Consider the following 20,228-nt stretch of genomic DNA (forward strand, 5'->3'; position numbering starts at 1 on the left):
CGCACCTCCTGCTGAAGGTGCACCTCCTGCCGAGGGTGCACCTCCTGCCGAGGGTGCACCTCCTGCTGAGGGTGCAGCTCCTGCACCACCAGCGGAAGGAGCACCACCAGCGGAAGGAGCACCGCCAGCGGAAGGTGCGCCACCAGCGGAAGGCGCGCCTGCGGCACCACCGGCAGAAGGTGATCTTGTCATACCATTTATGACGACTTTGAACCATTTCATATATGTACCACAACCAGGAATTGGAATTGGTTCACGAATACCTATACTTATAAATCTACTTGTCCATTCACTCTCTCTCTCTCTCTCTCTCTCTTCCATTCACACTCCGACTTATTCTGACTAATAATTGTCCTACCTATTGCATCTTTCCCAGTTATTAAAACTCTCTCTGGTCTGCTTGTACCTTGTCTTTTTCTTTTCTTTTTTTTTGCAGTTTCTCGGGACGTTCCACAATCCTCCTATCTTGTCCGCTCATTACGTCTTCCAACCTGACATCTTTTTCAATTCCCACTGCAGTTCATTGTTAAATATTCGAGGTTGAGGAATCTATTCCCTCATAGATCACAACTTCTTCCATTCTCCTCTTTCTAGTACCTGTTGCAATTTTCCAAATTTCCGCATCTCGCTCGTGCTATTAACTTTTGCCCTTTTTCCTCTTTCCCTAGATATTCTGGCGGTTTTGCTGTTAGAATGCACTTGTACCAATTGGTATATTTTGATTGTCCTATTTTTGCATATGGTCTTTGTTTTGTGCACGTTTCCATCCCTTTTCCTTATACTTTTCGTTATTTTATAAACGTTTTATAAACGTTATAAAGCATTTTATAAACGTTTTATAAACGTTATAAAGCATTTTATAAACGTTAATATTAAATAGAAATCTTTCAACACAGAGGTAACGCTTGTTTTGAGTTTGTATCCTTGTTTCCCAATCGTACAAAGAACCAACCCCAAATCTTTTTTGTTAATCGATGCTCATAATCGACCGTGTAATTAATCAGTTATCTGATAGTCGATGTTTTACTGTGCCATACGTTTCATATCTTAAAAGTTATCATACATAACGGAATTATCAATATTTATTTCGTAGAAAAAGTTGTAATTATATACTTTTTTCTATCCAATACCAGAAATCTAAGGAATCTTAAGTACATATCACAAAGATATGTACCTAGTTATTTTATAAATCTGGCAACCTGAATTTACATCTTGTCGAAGAGTTAATTTCATTAACCCTAAGTGTCTGTGACAAAAACTTGGTAAGAAACTAACGTGAATTTTTAAAGGTGCACCTGCGCCAGCGGAAGGAACCCCAGCAGCACCAGCACCAGCAGCCCCACCAGCCGAAGGTGCTGCACCTGCGGAGGGAGCGCCAGCTCCAGCTGCACCCCCAGCAGAGGCTGCGCCGGCACCCGCGCCCGCTGAAGGTAATCTACTTCTTTTATTACTCTAGCTGATACGATTACGTATTGTTCATTGCAGGATTAATCATCTGTTCTCGCCATTTATCATAGAGAAACTGGGCTATTTCCGCTTTCCATTTTTTAATTAATCTTTGCTCTTTTCACTCACGAAACGTATTCCACGTCGTTCTCAAAAGAAATGGAAAGGCAACGTGCTCATTTCGACCGTTCATTATTCTTCTTCTTCTTTCTCTTTTTTTTTTCTTTTCTCCCGTTATCGTTAATTTTCTTAACGTTGTTTTCTTTTCAACTTAATTTTCTAGCTAAGGTAGTTTTACTTTTGAAAGTTACAATGAACATCACTCCCAATCGCCCGATAACTGGTTCGAAGTTCATCACGTACGGTATGTTAAGCTGTAAAAATTTGTGGTTCTAGTAGAGGACTAAAAATCTAGTCATCAGTCACAAGTAACGTTTACAGAGATAGTCAACTAATAGTATCATCGATCGCGTACCAGGTGTACCACCGTTGCTCACGGTGACATTCATCGACGAGAACTAGAACCGACACTCGTTAACTTTCTAACGACCAAGCTTTCGCATCTTTACTGTACGTTTCACGACGACCGCACTTCGACCGTTTAATTATACTTCTGCTCTCGAAGTTTCTGTAACTTTTGTTCAATGGAAAGTGATAAAACAATAGTAACAATAATCGATTCATTAGCATCGGTAGATTATAATAAAATAATAATAACGAATAGAACTTTTGCTACGAATCGTCGAAACTTCGACGAAAATGAGAAGGGACGAGCAAGCTCCTCTTACAAAAAATAACGATTAGCTAAAAAGACTAAAAAAATAGATTAATATAATTTCTTTGTAATTGAATCCTCCCGAATTCGCGGGAGGAGCTAACGCAGGTGAATATAATTTCCCTTTCCTACAAAAATAATCTTATTTTTATTTTATTTACAGCACCGGCATCGTAACTTCGTCGAAGTTGAAACGGACGAAGGGTCACCTCGCTATATGATTTCCACTCGTCACATCGTCAGAATTTGCATAAAACGTACACGGATAAGCATAGAGTACGGATATACAGATACGTCGAGTCGTATCATACTCGTCGTTATGGTTCATGCGTTGCTTGTCATCGTTGTCATCACCGTCATCATCATCGTTATCGTAACCATTGTTTTCGTCCCGTACACGCGTCAGCTTCAACGTCATGGCATACGTTATTGCGTATCTCGAGAAATGCGAGCGAAACGAAGCGAAAGAAGATACATACATATAAATGGGGGGAGGGGGCGAGATAGAAAAAGAGACGTTTGTCGTTGACGCGTTTTCCTTCGTTCCTTCGTGGATTTTGCGACACCTTGTTGTTCAAAGTAAATCGAGAATCATGACGGGGTGCCTGGGCAATTTTTCCGCTTGTTTTACCTAATCATAGGAGGAAATTATAAGCCGTGTTGTTGTTCTAAAGAAGGCTCTGTTGTATTCGTATGATCATAAGCGTTCGTCAGCCGTCATACGGATTTTTCTATCGACTGAAATCGAACGAGACGTAACACGAAATAAACACGTAGTTATACGCTACCACAACAATTTTTATGTAAATAATTTACGACGCGTTCTATCGTATATCGATGCAGACGTTATCAACGCTTCCTTGCACGAAATGATTGGATTTCGTAATAAAAAGTTTTTTTTTTCTGCGACCAGCATCTGGAATCTTATCACTATATAAATACCCTTCTCCGATTAATTTGAGTTTTCATTACTTCCAGTAATTTCATTAAGCCGTACGATTCCAGCCACGTCATCTTTAATTAATACTCAAAGACTGCAAGCTCTGATTTTCACGTTCGCGTACCTTATTTAGGAGTTAGTTTACTACCGCGCCACATGGTTGATAGGCATCATTTGTTTATGTTGCCTCGGTGTAATTCCATGTGTTCTGTTAATCCCTTTGTCGCTTTGTTTCTCTACGCGTGCGCAGTTAACACGGAAACAATAGACCTTTCTACGTAATGGAATTTACGTGGGTTAGTCTTACTTTGAACGGTTTTCACCGTCTCTGCCATCTCTATTGTCAGCGCAATCGTTCTTCAGGCTATCAACGTAAATTACTATCGCCAACCGTATCGCAATTTAATGGCAGCATAGCAACTGAAACGTTTAATATATTTGACAAGCAAATCATAATTATTTCCAGTTTATATTTGCAAACAACGCGATTAATCATGGATAAAATCACGATAATTCTAAGCGTAACTAAGTAGACGGTCATTTTACTGTAAATATGCCTCTGGTCGCTTAACGGGAAAAATCTCATCTCGCTCGAGGGAAAGGAAAATAAAACTGATAATGTTTCATTCGAAAAAAGTGTTTGAACATTTATCATAGAAAGCTTTCATGTATACACTGTATGTGTTATGTAAAATATTTAAAAATTTCATTAGCCTTATAATGAAACACGACGACAACCGCGGTTAGATACGTTGATAAAATCCTTATAAGATATTACTTATTATCGGAAACATACATTTCGCAGAGGTCACTACAGTATTTCAACAGTCAATTATTTGCTATATTGACCACAATATTTAATAAGGTGTTTGGTATAAATTATACATGTATGTTGAAGATCGCTAAAAGGTTATCAAATATTTCTCGTTTGTTCATTGCGTTTGCCGATCGTTGCTTCAACCAGCTTTTAAATTCAGATAAAAAATGAAACCTAGGTAGATAATTGCTTCACTAAATAATACAATGAATACTAAATTCTGGATTTATTTCTATGTTTTTGCATATCATATACATTCTGTGCGTTTTTGCATCCTCAAATTTGTCATAAATGCGTAAAAACCCGCGATCTATCGTATATTGTACAAAGTCAGAATGCGTTTTAATACCTAGAGAGAGCTAGGACAAGATTATAATGTATATAAAAATTAAGTGTTTGAATACTTTTGTGAGCTACAGTATTTCATGCGTAAAACGTCAGTTCCAAAATGACCACGTAATAACCATGTATTCATCTCGGAGCGGTAAGACTGACAGATGCAGAATGTAGAGTCGTTAAGCCGCGCGTAATTCGAAACTCGAGGCCGTGTGCGTAGCGTAGCGGTAAGCTAGCCGGCACGGCCAGTCAGTCGCGCTCCAGCCGTCGTAGTGGAAGGTGATTGTTGCGCTTCTCTTTTCTAACCTTCGTGCGAGTTCACTTCGTTTCGCATCTTCTCATCAAAACAAATGGATTGTCTTTGCTCGTACCGCGCGTCATTTTGTGCCAACGTATCAGTGTTACCTGGCGTGTCCACGCGATAAATCAAGTGTTCTTTCGTATTTCAACGCATTGTGCGAACAAGTTGTCGCGTTACGCAACTTCGTTTGATCATAGCACGCGGGAAGCTGTACAAACTTGCAGTGCATCTTCGCTTCGTGTTTATTTTTTGCTGGCACGCGGTCGTCTCGAGGACGCACTCGGTAAGTCCACGTTTATTATTCTATTCAAAACAGATTGTTCATACGCAACGCAGTTTCGGATTACTAGTGAAGGACGCGGGATTTACTACGCAAAAAGTGTAAAAAATGGCGACATGTTTTGACACGTGTTTATATCCGAATGGCGCGTTTATTCGATTCTTTGTAATATCACTTTTACGTTATAGAAAATATTAATTCGATGTAACTGTCTTTGGTTATGTCTTTGGGATGTAATAATCTCGCGTAATTGCGAATATTGTTTGGATTTGCGCGTAGTGTTCCACGAACTTCTGGTATTTTTGTGCTTTATGAGGGTGACCGTGGTCGCGGTCGCGGTCGTGGTCACGTATACATGTCAAACGTGGAAACTTTCATCCGATTAGGTTATGGAGAAGCAGCTACAACTATTTTTACTAAAATTACTAGATACTTATGCAAATTCGTATCTTTATATAATTCGAGAAATGAAACTTCAGCAGAGATTTGCTTTACTTACTAAATACCATGACAATTACTCTATCTTAAATATATGTCTATATTTTAAATATAACTTTACATTACAGACACGTTCTCTGCACTTTTGCATGTTTAAATTTTCTATAAATACGTAAACATCTGCAGTCCAAAAATTACGAACCATTTTAGAAAAACGTGACCGTGTCACGAAATATCCTAGATTACATCTAGGATACGAATAGGAATATGAATGTCTAGTAATTTCTCGTACAGTTGATTCGTAGATGTTCGTGAATTTTCGGTAGATCTTCGGTCGAAACTGACACAGCATTCGAACGTTCGACGAAATGCAGGTACGTAAAGATCGCGTATGATCGATTAGAGCGGATGATGCGAGTTCGTTAAATCAGCGGACAGACTTGTTTTGACAGTCATAGAAAGAATTCTGCCTGTTCGTTCCGGTCATACCGGTTCCCATCGTGTAAAGCCTATGAAGGAGGCGTAGGATAGGACAACGGGAGAAAGAAGGATGGTCGGTTCGCTGAAAAAGAGAGCGATACAGGATCCGAGAGAACGGTCAGCCGACGACAAGAAATCCGTCGTGCGACACCATAGGCTTTTCTCGTCGCGTCCCCCGAGATGATCGTGTTATATTGGCCACCGTGCCGGTTCATTTTGAGGTTAATACGTATCAGGTTTTTTTATTGACCGAGTGGAGGCGTTCGAATGTGTCTCGTAGTTTGTCTAATTACGCTATATGACATAGTCACGAACTGTTCTGAAACGCAATATACACTTGCACGCGACGTTCTCGTTAAAATGAAAAATAGGGTAAAAAGATAAAAAAAAAATAGGCTATTCGAAACAATTAGAGGTTCGTTTCCTGTGTCACTTTGATTTTTATATTTATTCCGCGAGTTTCTGCATTTTATTTTTTGTTTTGTTTCAATAGTTATTTCATGCTTTACTTTGTAATATTTGACGTTATATTTATTATACTTGACCGTTATTGTGGATTTCGTTACAGGCTACGGCTTTGATTCATTTATTAGCATAATTGATTTTTTCTATTGGTTTCCAGATCGACAAAGAAATTTTTAATGCAAAGTCGGAGCAGTTAAAAAATATTAAATATTACAAATATTAAAATATTAATATCTTCAAAAATTGGAAAAATTAATTACGCAACGCATTCGTTATCACAGTGCTATACGTATAAAACTATCAAACTTATAGAATTGGTCCACTTTTGTTCGCTTGATTGCAACAGAATTATTTTATATGTAGTAGGTAGTAATCCACTAACTGTTCGTAGCAATGTAGATAAACCGATGGTACTATAAATCTTATACGGTCAAAAGGTACGAACCTGGCACGAAATCCGTCCAAAGTGCTGCGGTCCAAGGAAAAGAAACGCGCGACGTAAATTTCAAAACCGCTGGAAAAATCGTGTTATTATGGCAAACCAGCTCTAAACGTGTTTTCCAGAAGTTCGTCCGTAATTCTCAACTGTTCCAACTTTCAAGTTAAAGTCGATAATTACCATAGTATTCTACGAATAACACGCGTATCTATAGAATTATAATGTAATCTGTAATATTACAAACTATTAATTGGAATCGAACTTCTAGAATTTCCTCGTTTATGTCCTTTTGATCGCAAGATAATTATTCGTACCAGCTAATTGAAAAGGCAGCTACAATATTTAAATTATATTTACTGAAAGAGAAAAAAGTAAAAGATCAAAGACACAATAATGTATTCGAATGTGCAAAAGTTTATTACTACGAACATTGATTGAATCATGAATTCGTAGGATATATCAAAAAATGGTTCCTATTGCACCTTTGTACTGCGGTTGTCTCTCGATCGTTTTAGCCGACAGTACCATAAATCTCTCGGTCAAAAGCTGAAAAACCTGACAGGAACTGTACAAAGTTTCACGATCCTGGTAAAACAACCGCGCGACGTGAATTTCAAAAACACTCGAAAAGTCGTTTTGTTACGGTAAATTAACTTAAAAGGTACTTCCTTGAAGTTTCTTTCGGAGCGGCGCGGTGGTTCACAAGTGGCCTAACTTTCTCGCGTTCGTCAAATAAAAAAGACCCTAGAACCGACTAAAAAAAACAACTCGTTGTGGATTCTTAGGCAACTACAGTATCTATCCAGCGAAACGTCCAAGGTAGTTTGAATTCCACGCGGATAGTTGCGGTTTCCGCGACGCGTTCGCTAAGTGAATCGCGCGTGGAACGGTTTAGTCAAGGTTGAAGTAGTTTTCTCGTTACTGAAAGTACAAGCCGATGTCCGCTGTCGAGAGATTTAACGCCAGCCGCTCTTTTACCTTCTTTCGTATTCAAGTCGGCCAGGATTGGATAGAATCGACTGCATGAATATTTCCGCTTTGACTAGCGCCGCCGTGGTTCGTTGCCTCGCGATTTTCCTCCAGATTTTCATCGCGGACTCGACTGCAGACCCGTGCGCGATTTCTGGTTATTTTAATGGCCGTATAATAATAACGGTAATGTATTTTATGTTTGACGTAATCTGGAGCAGCTTTGCTATTTGAGAGCAACGTGGTTAATAAACCAGCTCCGGATCTTTGATAATAAGTCGACTACGGATGAGTGTGGAAACATCTCTTGACTTTCGAATATCTTTATGAATGCAAAGAAAGAAATAAAATCTAGAGATAAGTCTGTTTTTAGTTGTTTATCTATTTTCTTTGGATTTTTTACATATTTTTGAATATTATGTGCGTTTTGTGAATTTGTCCACCGTTTACTTTTTTTTTTACTCTGGAATACTATCGTGAGATACCGCGTTTTTAAGAAAAGCTACTTCTTTGTTATTTATTTATTGACGGTTATAATCATAGAATGGCAGTTGTCAGAAGGAAAAATGCAAAATAGATTTTGTTTAATGCGGACATAAGAGTAGATAATGTTGGCTGTTATTTAGGTTTCTGCATAGATTTCCCATAGGTATGAAATCGTTAAAACTATTTAAGAGGATACTCTGTTGTAGAATGACAGTTTTACGTTTTTTACTATTTTTGTACAAGGGAACTGTATAATTTTTTCATCGCCATTCTGCATATGTATATATATATATATTGCTATTATAAAAGTATTTTTAAAGAAATATAATAAAAATTGGCGCGGATAATCTAAAGGCTTGGACATTCGCGCTGGAAAAAGGTGTCTTTTCATAGCGTCCGAGATTCCAACCATTCTGCTAGTTTGAAATAAGAAAACCAAAAAGATTCTTAATCAGGATAAGCTTGGCTATAGCGCGTAGTAGAATGAAGGAGAGAAGTCGATAATTAAAAAACGTACTTTGAAGCTGGACTATCGATTTTTCTAGGTTTCTCTCATCAATTTTCACGGAGTAGCTTAACAAAATTAAAAGTGATATTCGTTCTGGCTTGATTTTAGTACGATCTGCAACTATCGAAAATTCTTATATATTATTCAAAATTTGGATCAAATTGACGAAATAAATCCTAAAATATTATAGAAGTCCATAGAAATTACATCGAAAAAAAAAACTCATTTATTCGTCGCTCTACGGTAGATCCCTTTAGACGCAAGTCTGACCTTATTCGGTTGCTACATAAACGAAATTATATTTTCCAATAATTTCAACTCCATTTTCACTTATTTTTCATGGTTAGGTTGTACAGTTTTCCAGTTATAGCGTTAACGGGATCGCATATAGGCGCAATGTCGCAAGCTTAAATTTAATACACGTATAAATAAGGAGAGTAATGCGGGTAATATTATTCGAAGAGGAAGCAGCAAAAATCTGTTCAGAAAACGAGCCGAAGCAACCGGTCCCCTTATCGCATTTTTACGCGCGTAACGTAAACGTACGTTATCGACCGTTTTGATTATACAAAACTATGTTAATATCTCGCCACATGCACGGACATTTAGAGCAAAGTAAACACAAGTTTATCTTTCCTCGCTGAAATATCGCTATTTTGCGCGTCCCATCTCATTCGTCGCTATATCGTAAATCTTATCACCGTGCTACCGCCAACTAAACATCACGTTTTTTCCTCAACTGGTACCGAAAGAAATTAGAAAGCCCTCCAAGTCACGTATTCATGGTACCAGTTTCAATTTGGGATTAAGAGCTCTCGTCGTTATTGGCGGCTTGGCATGAGACTGTCTCGCCGTTTTCAGGTTACAGCACATCGATAGTTTTCCAATTATACCTGAGGCACACGACCGTCTCTCGCGCTGAATATGTATCACGGATACAATGGAAAGAACGGTATCGAGCTATACACAGAGAATCAGAGATTCCTGTTCTTCGATTGGATATTAATTGAGAGTTTTTGTTGAATGGTTGTATAAATGGAGTTCTCCTCTTCTTCTTTCTTCTTTTTTTCTTTCTTTTTTTACAAAAGCGAGAAAAGAGTAGGGCTACGTACCTAGAGAGGATTATATTTTGAATTTCCAGGTCTTCGTGGTTATGTGTGATAAGTAGTTTTTAATAAAATTCCAATTTATTATAGAATTTTAATCTATATACATATATGTGTAAAATTGGAAACGGTCATCTCGCTTTTCAATTTGATTTTGATCGAGGGATTTTATAAAAACGAAATAAACGCAAGAAAGGATAACATTGATATACGTGTACATATCTAGAAGCTTTTATTTTGGATCTCATCAAATTAATTAATCAATATTTCATTCATTAAAGCTTTACCGATACAGTGCTTCTGCTCTGAACGATGACTTTGTTTATATTGCATTTTTTAAATTGATCGAAATATCGATACGAAAGTTCAATGATATAGATATATTAAACACACTTTCCTATATTATTTCTATATACTGTTTATCGAAATTTCATAGGCGATAACCTTTAAGGATTAAAATATTGAAAGTCTTTCTCTTGGCTGAAATTAAAGCGACATTGAGACGTACAACACTCGAGGATCGCAATAAATTTCAACATTTTCTCACTCGTACAATTTTTTTCTCTGAACGCGCGTCATTTAAAATTGCCTCTCTGTTCTATATCCATCTAATTTACAAGCTAAATATGAGTCTTGCAACCAAGGGAATAACTTTCTCGTGATACATAGACATAGACGAATGTTGATATTCGACGTTTGCAAAGACGATAGCTAACTTTCGTTGCTGTTTGAATATGAGAACGAAGTTAAGGCAGCGGTGCATTCCCAGGCGTCGCGTTGTGAACGGGCAGATCGGACGTTACGTATGTATATATGGTAACGATTTCTGCGAGCACATACAAAACGCTTCTATTCTAAGTGTCGAGTGTTTCGTTATCACCGTTATCGCTTACTATGTGCGTAAGCCTCGTATACCTATGCGACATTGGCGTTTCTTCTTTTGCATTCAAGAATACGCTTTACTTTCGTCACTCTAGCGGTTAAAACTCTACAACTTTATTTTCTAAACGTAATATTAGCGTGGATCTTACCAGAAGACAATTGGTTTATTTTCATAAATTTATGAAAAATATCACGGAAGAATGACACGGGAGAAGAATTAAATAAATGACAATGACGAACTCCAAAGCGAATGTAACAAAATTTACTTAAACTCCGCTTTTCCTTAATTCCTCAATTTCATTGTTCTTCCCAGTAATCTTTTAAGAAGCAAACAACTTATTTATTGGAAGAACGTGAACAGTAGCGAATTCCAAGATAAATTTTAGAAAATGAAACATCTTTTTCTATTATGCTTTCCTATTTATGAAGTTCATTGATATGACTTTTGAGCTGTTCATATCTGATTATGAATGTAGCATTGTTCTCATAGCAGAAAATGACGAAGCGAAAAGTGCCCTTTAGCCGAGGTTCGTCATCAAAATTCAAGGGTCAATGAACACGTCGACCCTATCCTGCGAAGGCGCTAAACGAAATCACCAGAGATATCGACTTTGTACGAAGCATATTCATACCTGTTGCGAACGAGAAAATTTGCAAGAATAATCCTAAGATAGATAATACTACAATACGTAGTAACGTGCCGGATAAGCATGTTGATGCTGTTATCGTTTCGATCAAAGCTACAATAGTATCTATTGCTACAATACTTAAATAGTTAGGATATTTTAGCGAATGTATATTATCCTCGTACAGAAGGTTCAAAGGATTCGTTAAAAACGAGTTTTGAAGAAGCAAAGTTCACGAAGAATACACTGTACTATCGCGAAAGAAGCGAACCATCCACGGGGGGTTCCTTAATGAAAGCATTAAAATTAAACGTGCCACGTCTAGAGCCGGGAATGAAGCACGTTTCAATTTTTACGTCGGGTCGTTTACACAGCCAGAATTGCATAGTCCAGGACATGGTTGCCGTGAAACTGCTGGAATTTTTTTTTCACCGTCCGACTTGAGGAATTTTTTTTAATTATTAAATTGTCCGTTCAACTGTATTCAGATAGATATACGTATTAATTGAATCAGCAACGTGATCAAAGATATTATCAAAGATCGCATGAAAAACACAGTTTTTGATCTTAACGTCGCTTTGTGACTCAAAAGGAATATTTTAATATGAAATGTTGAAGTAATTACTTCAAGAAAAACTCTACATCTTTATTTTTGTATATCCTTGACACGAAGATCGCTGTGACGTAGAAAATAAAATTTGGTGAAATAAAAAAATATTCTAAATAAGGAGAGGTCCATATTATTGTGCTCTTGAATATAAATTATGTTTTGGGTTACAAGATCTAGGAACAAAAGAGTTAATAAATAGATTTCTATTTATGTTTCTTATAGCCTTTAGCTAAAGCTACAAGGTTAAGTTTTTTGGTAATATCCTTTGCTATAAATATATGAACGTGCTCCCTATCGATTCCATTGGTATTGTAACACTATGAGAGTGAAGATCTGGATCAGCACAAACTTGTACATTATACTTATACCTTTATTTATTTCAATATATTTTCTATTACAAATTCATCCACTCGTTTTTCAATCAGTCAATATCTAAAAGTGGAAAGAATCTGTTCAATTCAAAGATATAGAAATCAACGACATAAATATTAAAACAATATTCTAATGTTACGACGATATTTTTAAAATTTTTAAGACGATTTTAAATACCTGTATATGAATAATAAAGTTGTACGTATATGACTGCAAGTCATGTTAAAATATTCCCTTTTACCTACCAAGCGAAATAAAAATCAGAAAATCAATGTAGAGATCTTCAAATGTCGAAGTATTTATAAATACGTACTCGAGTGTTGCGACCACTCAAGGTACTGATTTCTTAGTTCCAGACCAGTTCATATAATCTGAATACATATTTGTAATTAGCGAATGAATGAAAATGAAACATTGCTTTCTACTGATACTCGAATGTCACAAAGTGGAACTTGTCTGTTGAAATTGAATTGGATTCGCGAATACATTACTCGCATATTGAACTTGATCGCGCTATCTAATGTCAAACGTGCGTTTTCGAACTTGGAACGCGTAACATCATAGGAAATCAACGAGCTTCGATGTACATACATACATATATATATATTTAATGGTTTGTACGCGATAAATGTCGAGCTGTGATGTAATCTTCGATTGGCGTGAGTTCAGCGTAGCAAAAGCTATGTGAGAATATTTATAAGCGAGCAGTGGACTTTGCCGTATTCCATTATGCTGTACGTGATCTCGCTCCGGTGTTATCGGAGAAGGTAAGCAAAATCGAATGCATTATTGTCATAGCCAGCACTTTCGCGAACATTAGTAACAACTTCCCCGTTGCTTGTTATATTCGACATTTCTCCGATACAATTCTAGAAATGTCAAAAAAATTATAATTTGATTTTTATTCTTTTAATGACTGAATTAATCGGCATATACGTAGGATGGTTATTAATTGCAATGGCCACTTAGGTTGTCTTAGGCAGCGTCGAGTCATTAAGTGCACGAGCTCGAGTTACAGGCTTGTGAAGTCATGCGGTAGATATTAAAAAATTATCGCGTGTAATAAACGCACTGGTAAGTCTAATGTGTACATAGTCGACAAAGCGGACTAACGATGATCGATAGATCGCGAATGCATCTGGTCGGTTGAAATTGAAAGCTACGTTTCGCTCTCGACGCGTCCATCGATGAATGCAAGTTGTCCCGTGGTTTGGTTGATAAATGCTCTAGTTTTCAAAATTCCGAATTTGGCCAAGCAGTTTATAGACGAGAGGCTAACAATGGAATCAAGTTTGCCCGCGATTTTGAATTGACCGAGAAATTAATTAATCCTCGGAGTACTAACCGCGAAGTGGCAGGGTTGGATCGTGAGTGGCTCGTATGAGTGAATCCAAGCTCACCTAATTTTCTCTCGTAATTACTATTACAGATACAGAGGTAATGAAAAATCGGGTAATAAATTTGGAAAGTATAAATAAATATCCATCCTTTTACGAAATACTACATGTTTACGCAATATAGAAGGCAATATTTAATTTGCAATATTTTGCAACCAAAAATATTTTACGTTATAAAGTTCAATTTTTTAACATTGCGGCTGTGAAAGAGGATTTCAAAAATTCGTTTGATCTATTTTCGTCGCTATTTCATCCACGTAGATTATACAATCTTATAAAATTTGAAGTAATTGGACTCTTATGGCTACAATAAGCTATCGCTTGATCCTTAATGGATTAAACTTTCTTTTAATCGTACCAATTGTAAGACTATCTGAGCGTGAAACGTGGTAGCAATCGGATCGTACGAGTTAAACGAACGATTCCGTATTAACCAGAGGCGAGAATAGGAGCAGATTATCATTCGGTCGTGTTCAAATGAATCGATATTAATTTTTAATTATATCTATGATTCTTTCGTGTGGCGCGTGTCGATTAATTTGATCGCGTTATCGGCTCGCGCGTCATTAACTCACTCGTTTCTTGAATATCGGATGAAGCGTGTGACCAGCCGAACGAATGTTCGGGTTGTCCGTTAATTACGCTAATAAGTTTCTATATCGAGCGGAGCCGCGAAACAGTTTCGGCTTAAATCTCGTCGATTCACCGAGCATTGCCTTAAAAAGCTGTAGTCGTGCCACATACCCCTTCTCCTCCCCTCTATTCCACCCTGCCTCTTTCTCCACCCTTTACCCGCCACTCTCGCCTTTTCGCTGAATGCAAATTTGCCGCACGAACGAGCGAACCAGTTCCCTTCTACCTATGCCGCCAATTAAAACACTCCTTTTTGAGCCGGAGCAACCGCAGAACTTGGGATTCAGTGTGCACGCAGAAACCGCCGGCTCTCACCGGAAAAAGAAAAGAGACGAAAATACTCGGACAGAATGTTGCCTTTTAACGGACCGCTAAACTATTCGCCGAAATGTGAAGTACATATGTTTTAACAAGCGTGTACGATTTTGTGAGAATTAGAAGCTTATCGCGTAATAAGTATCTCATTTGGATGCATTAACGCGTTCAGTGGTATAGTTGTATTTATACTAGTGTTTAAAAGTTGGGAGCATGTCAGGATTTCGAAAGGATTGATAATCTGCTTAAATTAATAAGTATTCTTTATTCGTAATAATATTCTTTTATGACGTTAATAGCATAATCAATCGCGTTTTTTAAATTATAATTACGGTATTCTTGCTTCACAGGAAAATGTACGAAGAAGTTTGCCTCGTCCGGAAAGCAAAAGGTGTTTTAGACGTTTGTTAAATTTTATAAAAAGATAAATTTTATAGTTGCGAAGCTGTGGAAATTTCTGAAAAATGTTCGCCGTTAAAGAAAGGTTTAATCGATCGTCGAAAGTCTGACCAACTTTTGGAAATGGTTAGGGAAGTAGAGAATGTCAATAACGTGCCACGTTTCCCGTTACATCGGATTTATGCAAACATTTGGCTATTCGTCATTGACAGAAGGGAAACATTTCTGGATGGTAAATTTTACGTCAGTTTGCTCGTTAAAATTCTACAAACTTCGAAATGATAGACAATTCTTCACTTTTCTAGGCATTTTTTAATTATTCAAGAGAGAAATTTCATGACGATTGCGGACGTAAATTCCAACTTTTACGAAGTTCTTTTTTATTTTACTCGAGGCATTCGTGAATTTAGGGTCACGGTATATACCAATAGTAAAATGTAATTTACTGATCATTGGCAATTAGTAAAAATAGTTAATAACATAATAAGATGATAAAAATATAACAAAAATGCGATACGATGAGACGAAATGAAGCAAGAATAGAGAATATTACAGTTATCGACATAAACGATATATTATCAGAATTTCATCGAGCAATGATAATATTGAGAATCATGGACCATCAATGACGAAATTTAAGTGTAATCTATTTAACTATTTCGGCCACTGAGAACGACTGCAACCAAATGAAACCGGGCATAGTGAGACCTCTTACCGTGGTTTCATCGTTCATGCATTCTGCATATATTTGCATATAGAAATTTCCCATAAATGCATAATTGTCCGCAATCGAACGATTACGTATCGGAGTTACTAATTTGCGGAAAACCATTATAAGTCGGTGTTTCCATAGATCACGATCGATAATATGTATGTAATATTTTCAACGGGCGTCTCGGAGAGCTCATAAATAATTCTGTGGGATAATTGAAAGGGTACGGGGGCCGGAGAATGCTGGGACGTGCGTGGGTGTCCGTTAAACGAAAGCAAAGGCCACGCTCTCATTCGCGAGGAAACAAGGAACGCCGTTGTAATTGATTCGCTTGATAGATGTGACATCAACGAACGTACCGCACCGTGATCCGGATCGCCAGCAACCAGTGTACGCTTATCGTTCTTCTAAAAATAATTACTTAACGAGCAGCTCTTTCGTTCTTGTTTCTACGCGCCATTCGAATTGCCCCAAGAAACTCGGTTGCTCGTTCAACGTTTACAATGTACCACGAAATGATAATTTACCGATTGTTTGTCTGCGTTTGTATAGATAATGATTCAGCACACCAGATAACACTTGTAATTTGTTAGTGTAATGCGTGGAAGAATTTTAGGTACAGAGTACGTCACCAAGTCCATTGTGATAGGATTAACGTCGGATTAATGACGCCAAACAATAATACACGACTGATACCGGGCGCGAGATAATAGAAATATCCCATGATTAATTGCTGATACGTGTTGCATGCGTTTTCAGCCTAGACAAAACAAAGCGTTCTTTTTTGTTAGATATATGGGATACGATCGAGGAGTCGAAACGATAAACGATGTAAATCTGCATGTTTTTGATAATAAGTAATAAGAAGTTTATTTCTGTTAATATGGCCACTTACGTTATTTATCAGTAGATTAATAGATTGAATCCAAAGATAATAAATTATTAAATTTGTCTGTGGAAAAGTAAGAATATATTTATTTCAATCGAAGAAAACAAACAGTTCGTATTTTACAGTGGTAACTTTGTCAGGTCTATGAAAACCAACATAAATTGTCCTAGTAGTTGTAACTTTATTCCCCGTTTTTTTTTATTGCTATAGTCCGAATTTACATTTTTTCCCCTCTAAAAAATTCCTCCCCTATTTTTCTATTACGTAACCGTTTACTACTCGAACTTATCAATTTCGAGTAACCTTCCAAACGGTCCAAACGTTCGAGAGAGACCCAACGTTCTTTGGTGTATTCCTAAGGTGTATCGTTACGAGCGAACGAGACGAAAAAATTTGTTCGACTCCAACGAAAGATCTCATAGCAGGTAAGACAAGCACGTGCGTGGGCGCGTGCCCGTGCACCTTTTAAGGCGCTCATAGAAGCTGGAACCGTTAAAAGCGTACCATTCGGGAAACTGAGATTGCCTCAGACGGTTCTTTTCTTACGTAAAATTCTTCACGGTGAAAATTCTTTTATCGAAACCAATGACCACCGAAGATAACCGTCATTTGTCTTTCCAGTGGGAGGAGTGATTTCACGGTTGTCCCTTTAAACGTGTACCTTTATGACATCCTGTGACTGGCCATTGTTTCTACCTGAAATTTTTTAACAGACCGGACGAAAGCCGTGCAATTGCCCGGGTTATTGTCCGGGGAAAATGGCGATTTTGCGTTCGACTGCACTTTACGCTCGCCTGATCGTATTCTGGTCAGAGATGCAACTAGGTTGCATCATAAATGGGTACACGTAGCCAAATCCGGCCACGTATGAATGTAGGAACACGCGTGTTAGTCACGTGCGGTCCTCTCTGTGTCTTCCACCTCGTCGTTTCGGCAGTATCCTGCACCCGTCTGCGATGTATTAATCGCAACGTTTCGTCCGGGAGTACCCTGTATGGATCACGTCGAAACGTCAGCTGTCCACGATCGTTTCGAAACGTTTACGTCGTTGGAGTCTGCCTTGTAAGAGCGCGCCACGTTTTTCTCCGTGGAAAATGCAAAATGGAAAATTCAGGAAACGAGGAAGCCGGTTTCATCCGGGGAGAACGGTCGATGAGACAAGCACCGTGCGAGCGGAATAAAACTGGACTTGAAATTTCATTTAATTCGAAGAGGAACTCTTCAACGCGAACATCCCATCAATTTTCGCGAATGAAATATCGGCTTCCGTGTCCCTCTTCGCCGCGTTAACGGCTGCTTGTTATTACCAGGCCAGGTGCTATGAATCCCAAAGAAATATGCCGCATTGTAAAATTAAACGACTCTCTAAGGAGCTCTGCCGTCGTGTCTTTTGACCTGTCTCAATAATTCTTCCTCGTATAATGGAAATAAGTACTTTCCGTTTCTCTCCTTGAGAATCGAGGACCGTCGTATTAACGCCGTTGAATTTATCGAGCAAATTGCATCAGAATAGCCAGCGTAATATCGCCTCACGGTATTATCGGTGTTTCGTGCAAGTGTATCTTGAAAATTCATAGCTCAAAGGAAGGAGACAAAGGTAGGAGGTTTTCGTTTGTGCGAATATCGTGTTATTTATAACGATTACAAGCTTGACGCAATAATTTTGGAGGCAATTGTCGGTGGGTTGGGGGGCCGATGCAATCTTTTACTCTAGGAACTATGTACCGCCAGGGCATTCCTACCTGCTCTGCAAATAAAGCCTGTTGAGATTTCTCTGAAAGGACAGAGAATTACGTGCTCAGGCCGACCCACGACCGGATCCCATAATCTGCAGGTACTCGAAGGTAGCATAGGGGAACGCCACCGTCCTGAAATATAGCCGTGGGAGTATAATTTGAGCGGCGCAGTCTCAGCAGAGGGGTCTGAAAATTCAAGTAAACGGGAACGAAAGGAGCGGCACTGGCGAAAAGCCTCTAGACGATTAAACCACGTTTTTAATCATCATGCAGTTTTCATGGGGGAGGGAGGCTGCGCCTGGCTCCCCTTTTATCCAACGGTAGACGAGAGAAATCTCGTTTGAGGAAAGTTTCGATCCCTCTCGGAGATGTGTGTCACGAGAAAGAATTACTCGTTACGCGCTACAAGTCCTTAGGGAAATCCCCTCCAGCTTGCTGGAACTCGTTCCAGGCACCGAACGATCTCTTCCTCCTCCGTTTCTTGAGTTTCGTGTGAACGACGATTTACAAAGTTACCGGCTAAGTACGGCGGCGTTAGCGTAGTAGGCGAAACGATTTCGCAGAAGCACTTTTAATCAAGAAGTTACGGAAGGCCGACTGTCAATGTGTAACCTTAAGAAAAAGTTTCCTTTAAAGTACTTCTTGATTCGTGTATTGCATCGACTAGAGCTGGCTTGCCTCCTCGCGTTTCCGCTGCTAACATAGACAAAGCAGAGCGTACGATTTAAATGCGCGAACACGAAGAGCCGAGGTGTAAATAGTGGCAGGTCCCGAAGGACGATTCAAGTTGCACAATGAACCAAATAAGCGGTCGTGAGAGCAGAGAAATGCCGTGAAAGTAGCTCGTTAAAGACCGAATCACGTACGACTGATTTTTATCACATCGTGTCTTCCATTCAACGGAACACCGACGTCGCGTGACGAGTTGTCTCGTCGTTGAGCAACACGCGTTAAAACACGACAGTCGATCGTTTCTCGTCTTCCGAGGAAATAGAAAACCATCAGTTGTCCCTTTTGCAGACTATAGACGCGCATTAGTGTTCGTTAGCTTCCTTAGTTTCGTTTCATACGTTAAAATCTTAATTAAGCTCATTTACTTTAGACCCGAACGACTAAAATCCCTCGGTACGTATATACTATACGTGTTCGTATCGCGTCCGAAAGCTTCTAGTCCGACGAAGCAGGAGAGAATCGGAGCCTCGAGGATCGATAATTATTTTAATAACATCTCGAGGTCGCTGGTGGAATGTTTGCATCGATCTAGATACATAGTACACAACGGTAAACTCGCCACGTGAAGTAGCTTCGCTAGGAACAACTTTGTTTCTCGTTTTCGCTCGGTTAGTATTAGCAACACACGGTGTCGGGCTATTCAATGATTTTTCTCGTTCATCTTCCCGTTCGTGGAACGAACGCAGAGTTCCGCTCTAGAAGCCACAAGGAGGAATCGATTCAGATACCGTCGATCGACCAATACGCGATGTACTCTCGGAGATAAATTTTCCTGCGATACTCATCCTTGATACAACGCCCGATACTCGAGAGGCTTTCCGCTCTCTAATTAGTGTAACGAGCTAACATACCAGGTTAAAATGTCGACTAACTGCGCCGACAAGAATCTTTCGTTGCTCTCGTAACGCTCGCATCAGAATGATACCTATTAGCGACGCTATTAAGAGCACCGATGTTGAGGAATTAATTTAGCCGGTAATTTTTTCCCTGTTTACACTCGCTACCGTTCGAACAAAATTATCATGCTACATCGATCATACGAACTGCTCGTGACCCGTGTTTTTTTTTTTTTTTTGTTTTTTAATTCTACGTAAGAGAAGATCATTTACTTTTTATTCGTTTATTAACGTATAATATAA

General features: G+C 38.6%; 2 protein-coding genes across 18 annotated transcripts in view; both read left to right on the plus strand.

Moving 5' to 3' along the window:
* Positions 1-3,797, plus strand: part of LOC100749415 (troponin I) — a 27,667-nt gene extending 23,870 nt beyond the window's left edge. For 15 of the 16 annotated variants that reach the window (XM_033321525.1, XM_033321527.1, XM_024368567.2 and 12 more), the window contains 3 exons: positions 1,290-1,430; positions 1,730-1,810; positions 2,385-3,797. In XM_033321525.1, the coding sequence (XP_033177416.1) occupies positions 1,290-1,430; positions 1,730-1,810; positions 2,385-2,398 (236 nt within the window). In that variant the 3' untranslated portion in view covers positions 2,399-3,797. The remainder of the gene's footprint in view (positions 1-1,289; positions 1,431-1,729; positions 1,811-2,384) is intronic. The other variant, XM_012387272.2, reaches the window with a different exon arrangement.
* A 752-nt stretch (positions 3,798-4,549) lies between these two features.
* The window catches only part of LOC100749959 (CD151 antigen), a 90,340-nt gene continuing 74,661 nt past the window's right edge, over positions 4,550-20,228 (plus strand). For both annotated transcript variants that reach the window (XM_003490594.4, XM_003490595.4), the window contains exon 1: positions 4,550-4,898. The gene's annotated coding sequence lies outside the window, so the exon portion shown is untranslated. The remainder of the gene's footprint in view (positions 4,899-20,228) is intronic.

Source organism: Bombus impatiens, unplaced genomic scaffold (genome assembly GCF_000188095.3).
Source record: "Bombus impatiens unplaced genomic scaffold, BIMP_2.2 scf_0463, whole genome shotgun sequence".
Lineage (NCBI taxonomy): Eukaryota > Metazoa > Arthropoda > Insecta > Hymenoptera > Apidae > Bombus > Bombus impatiens.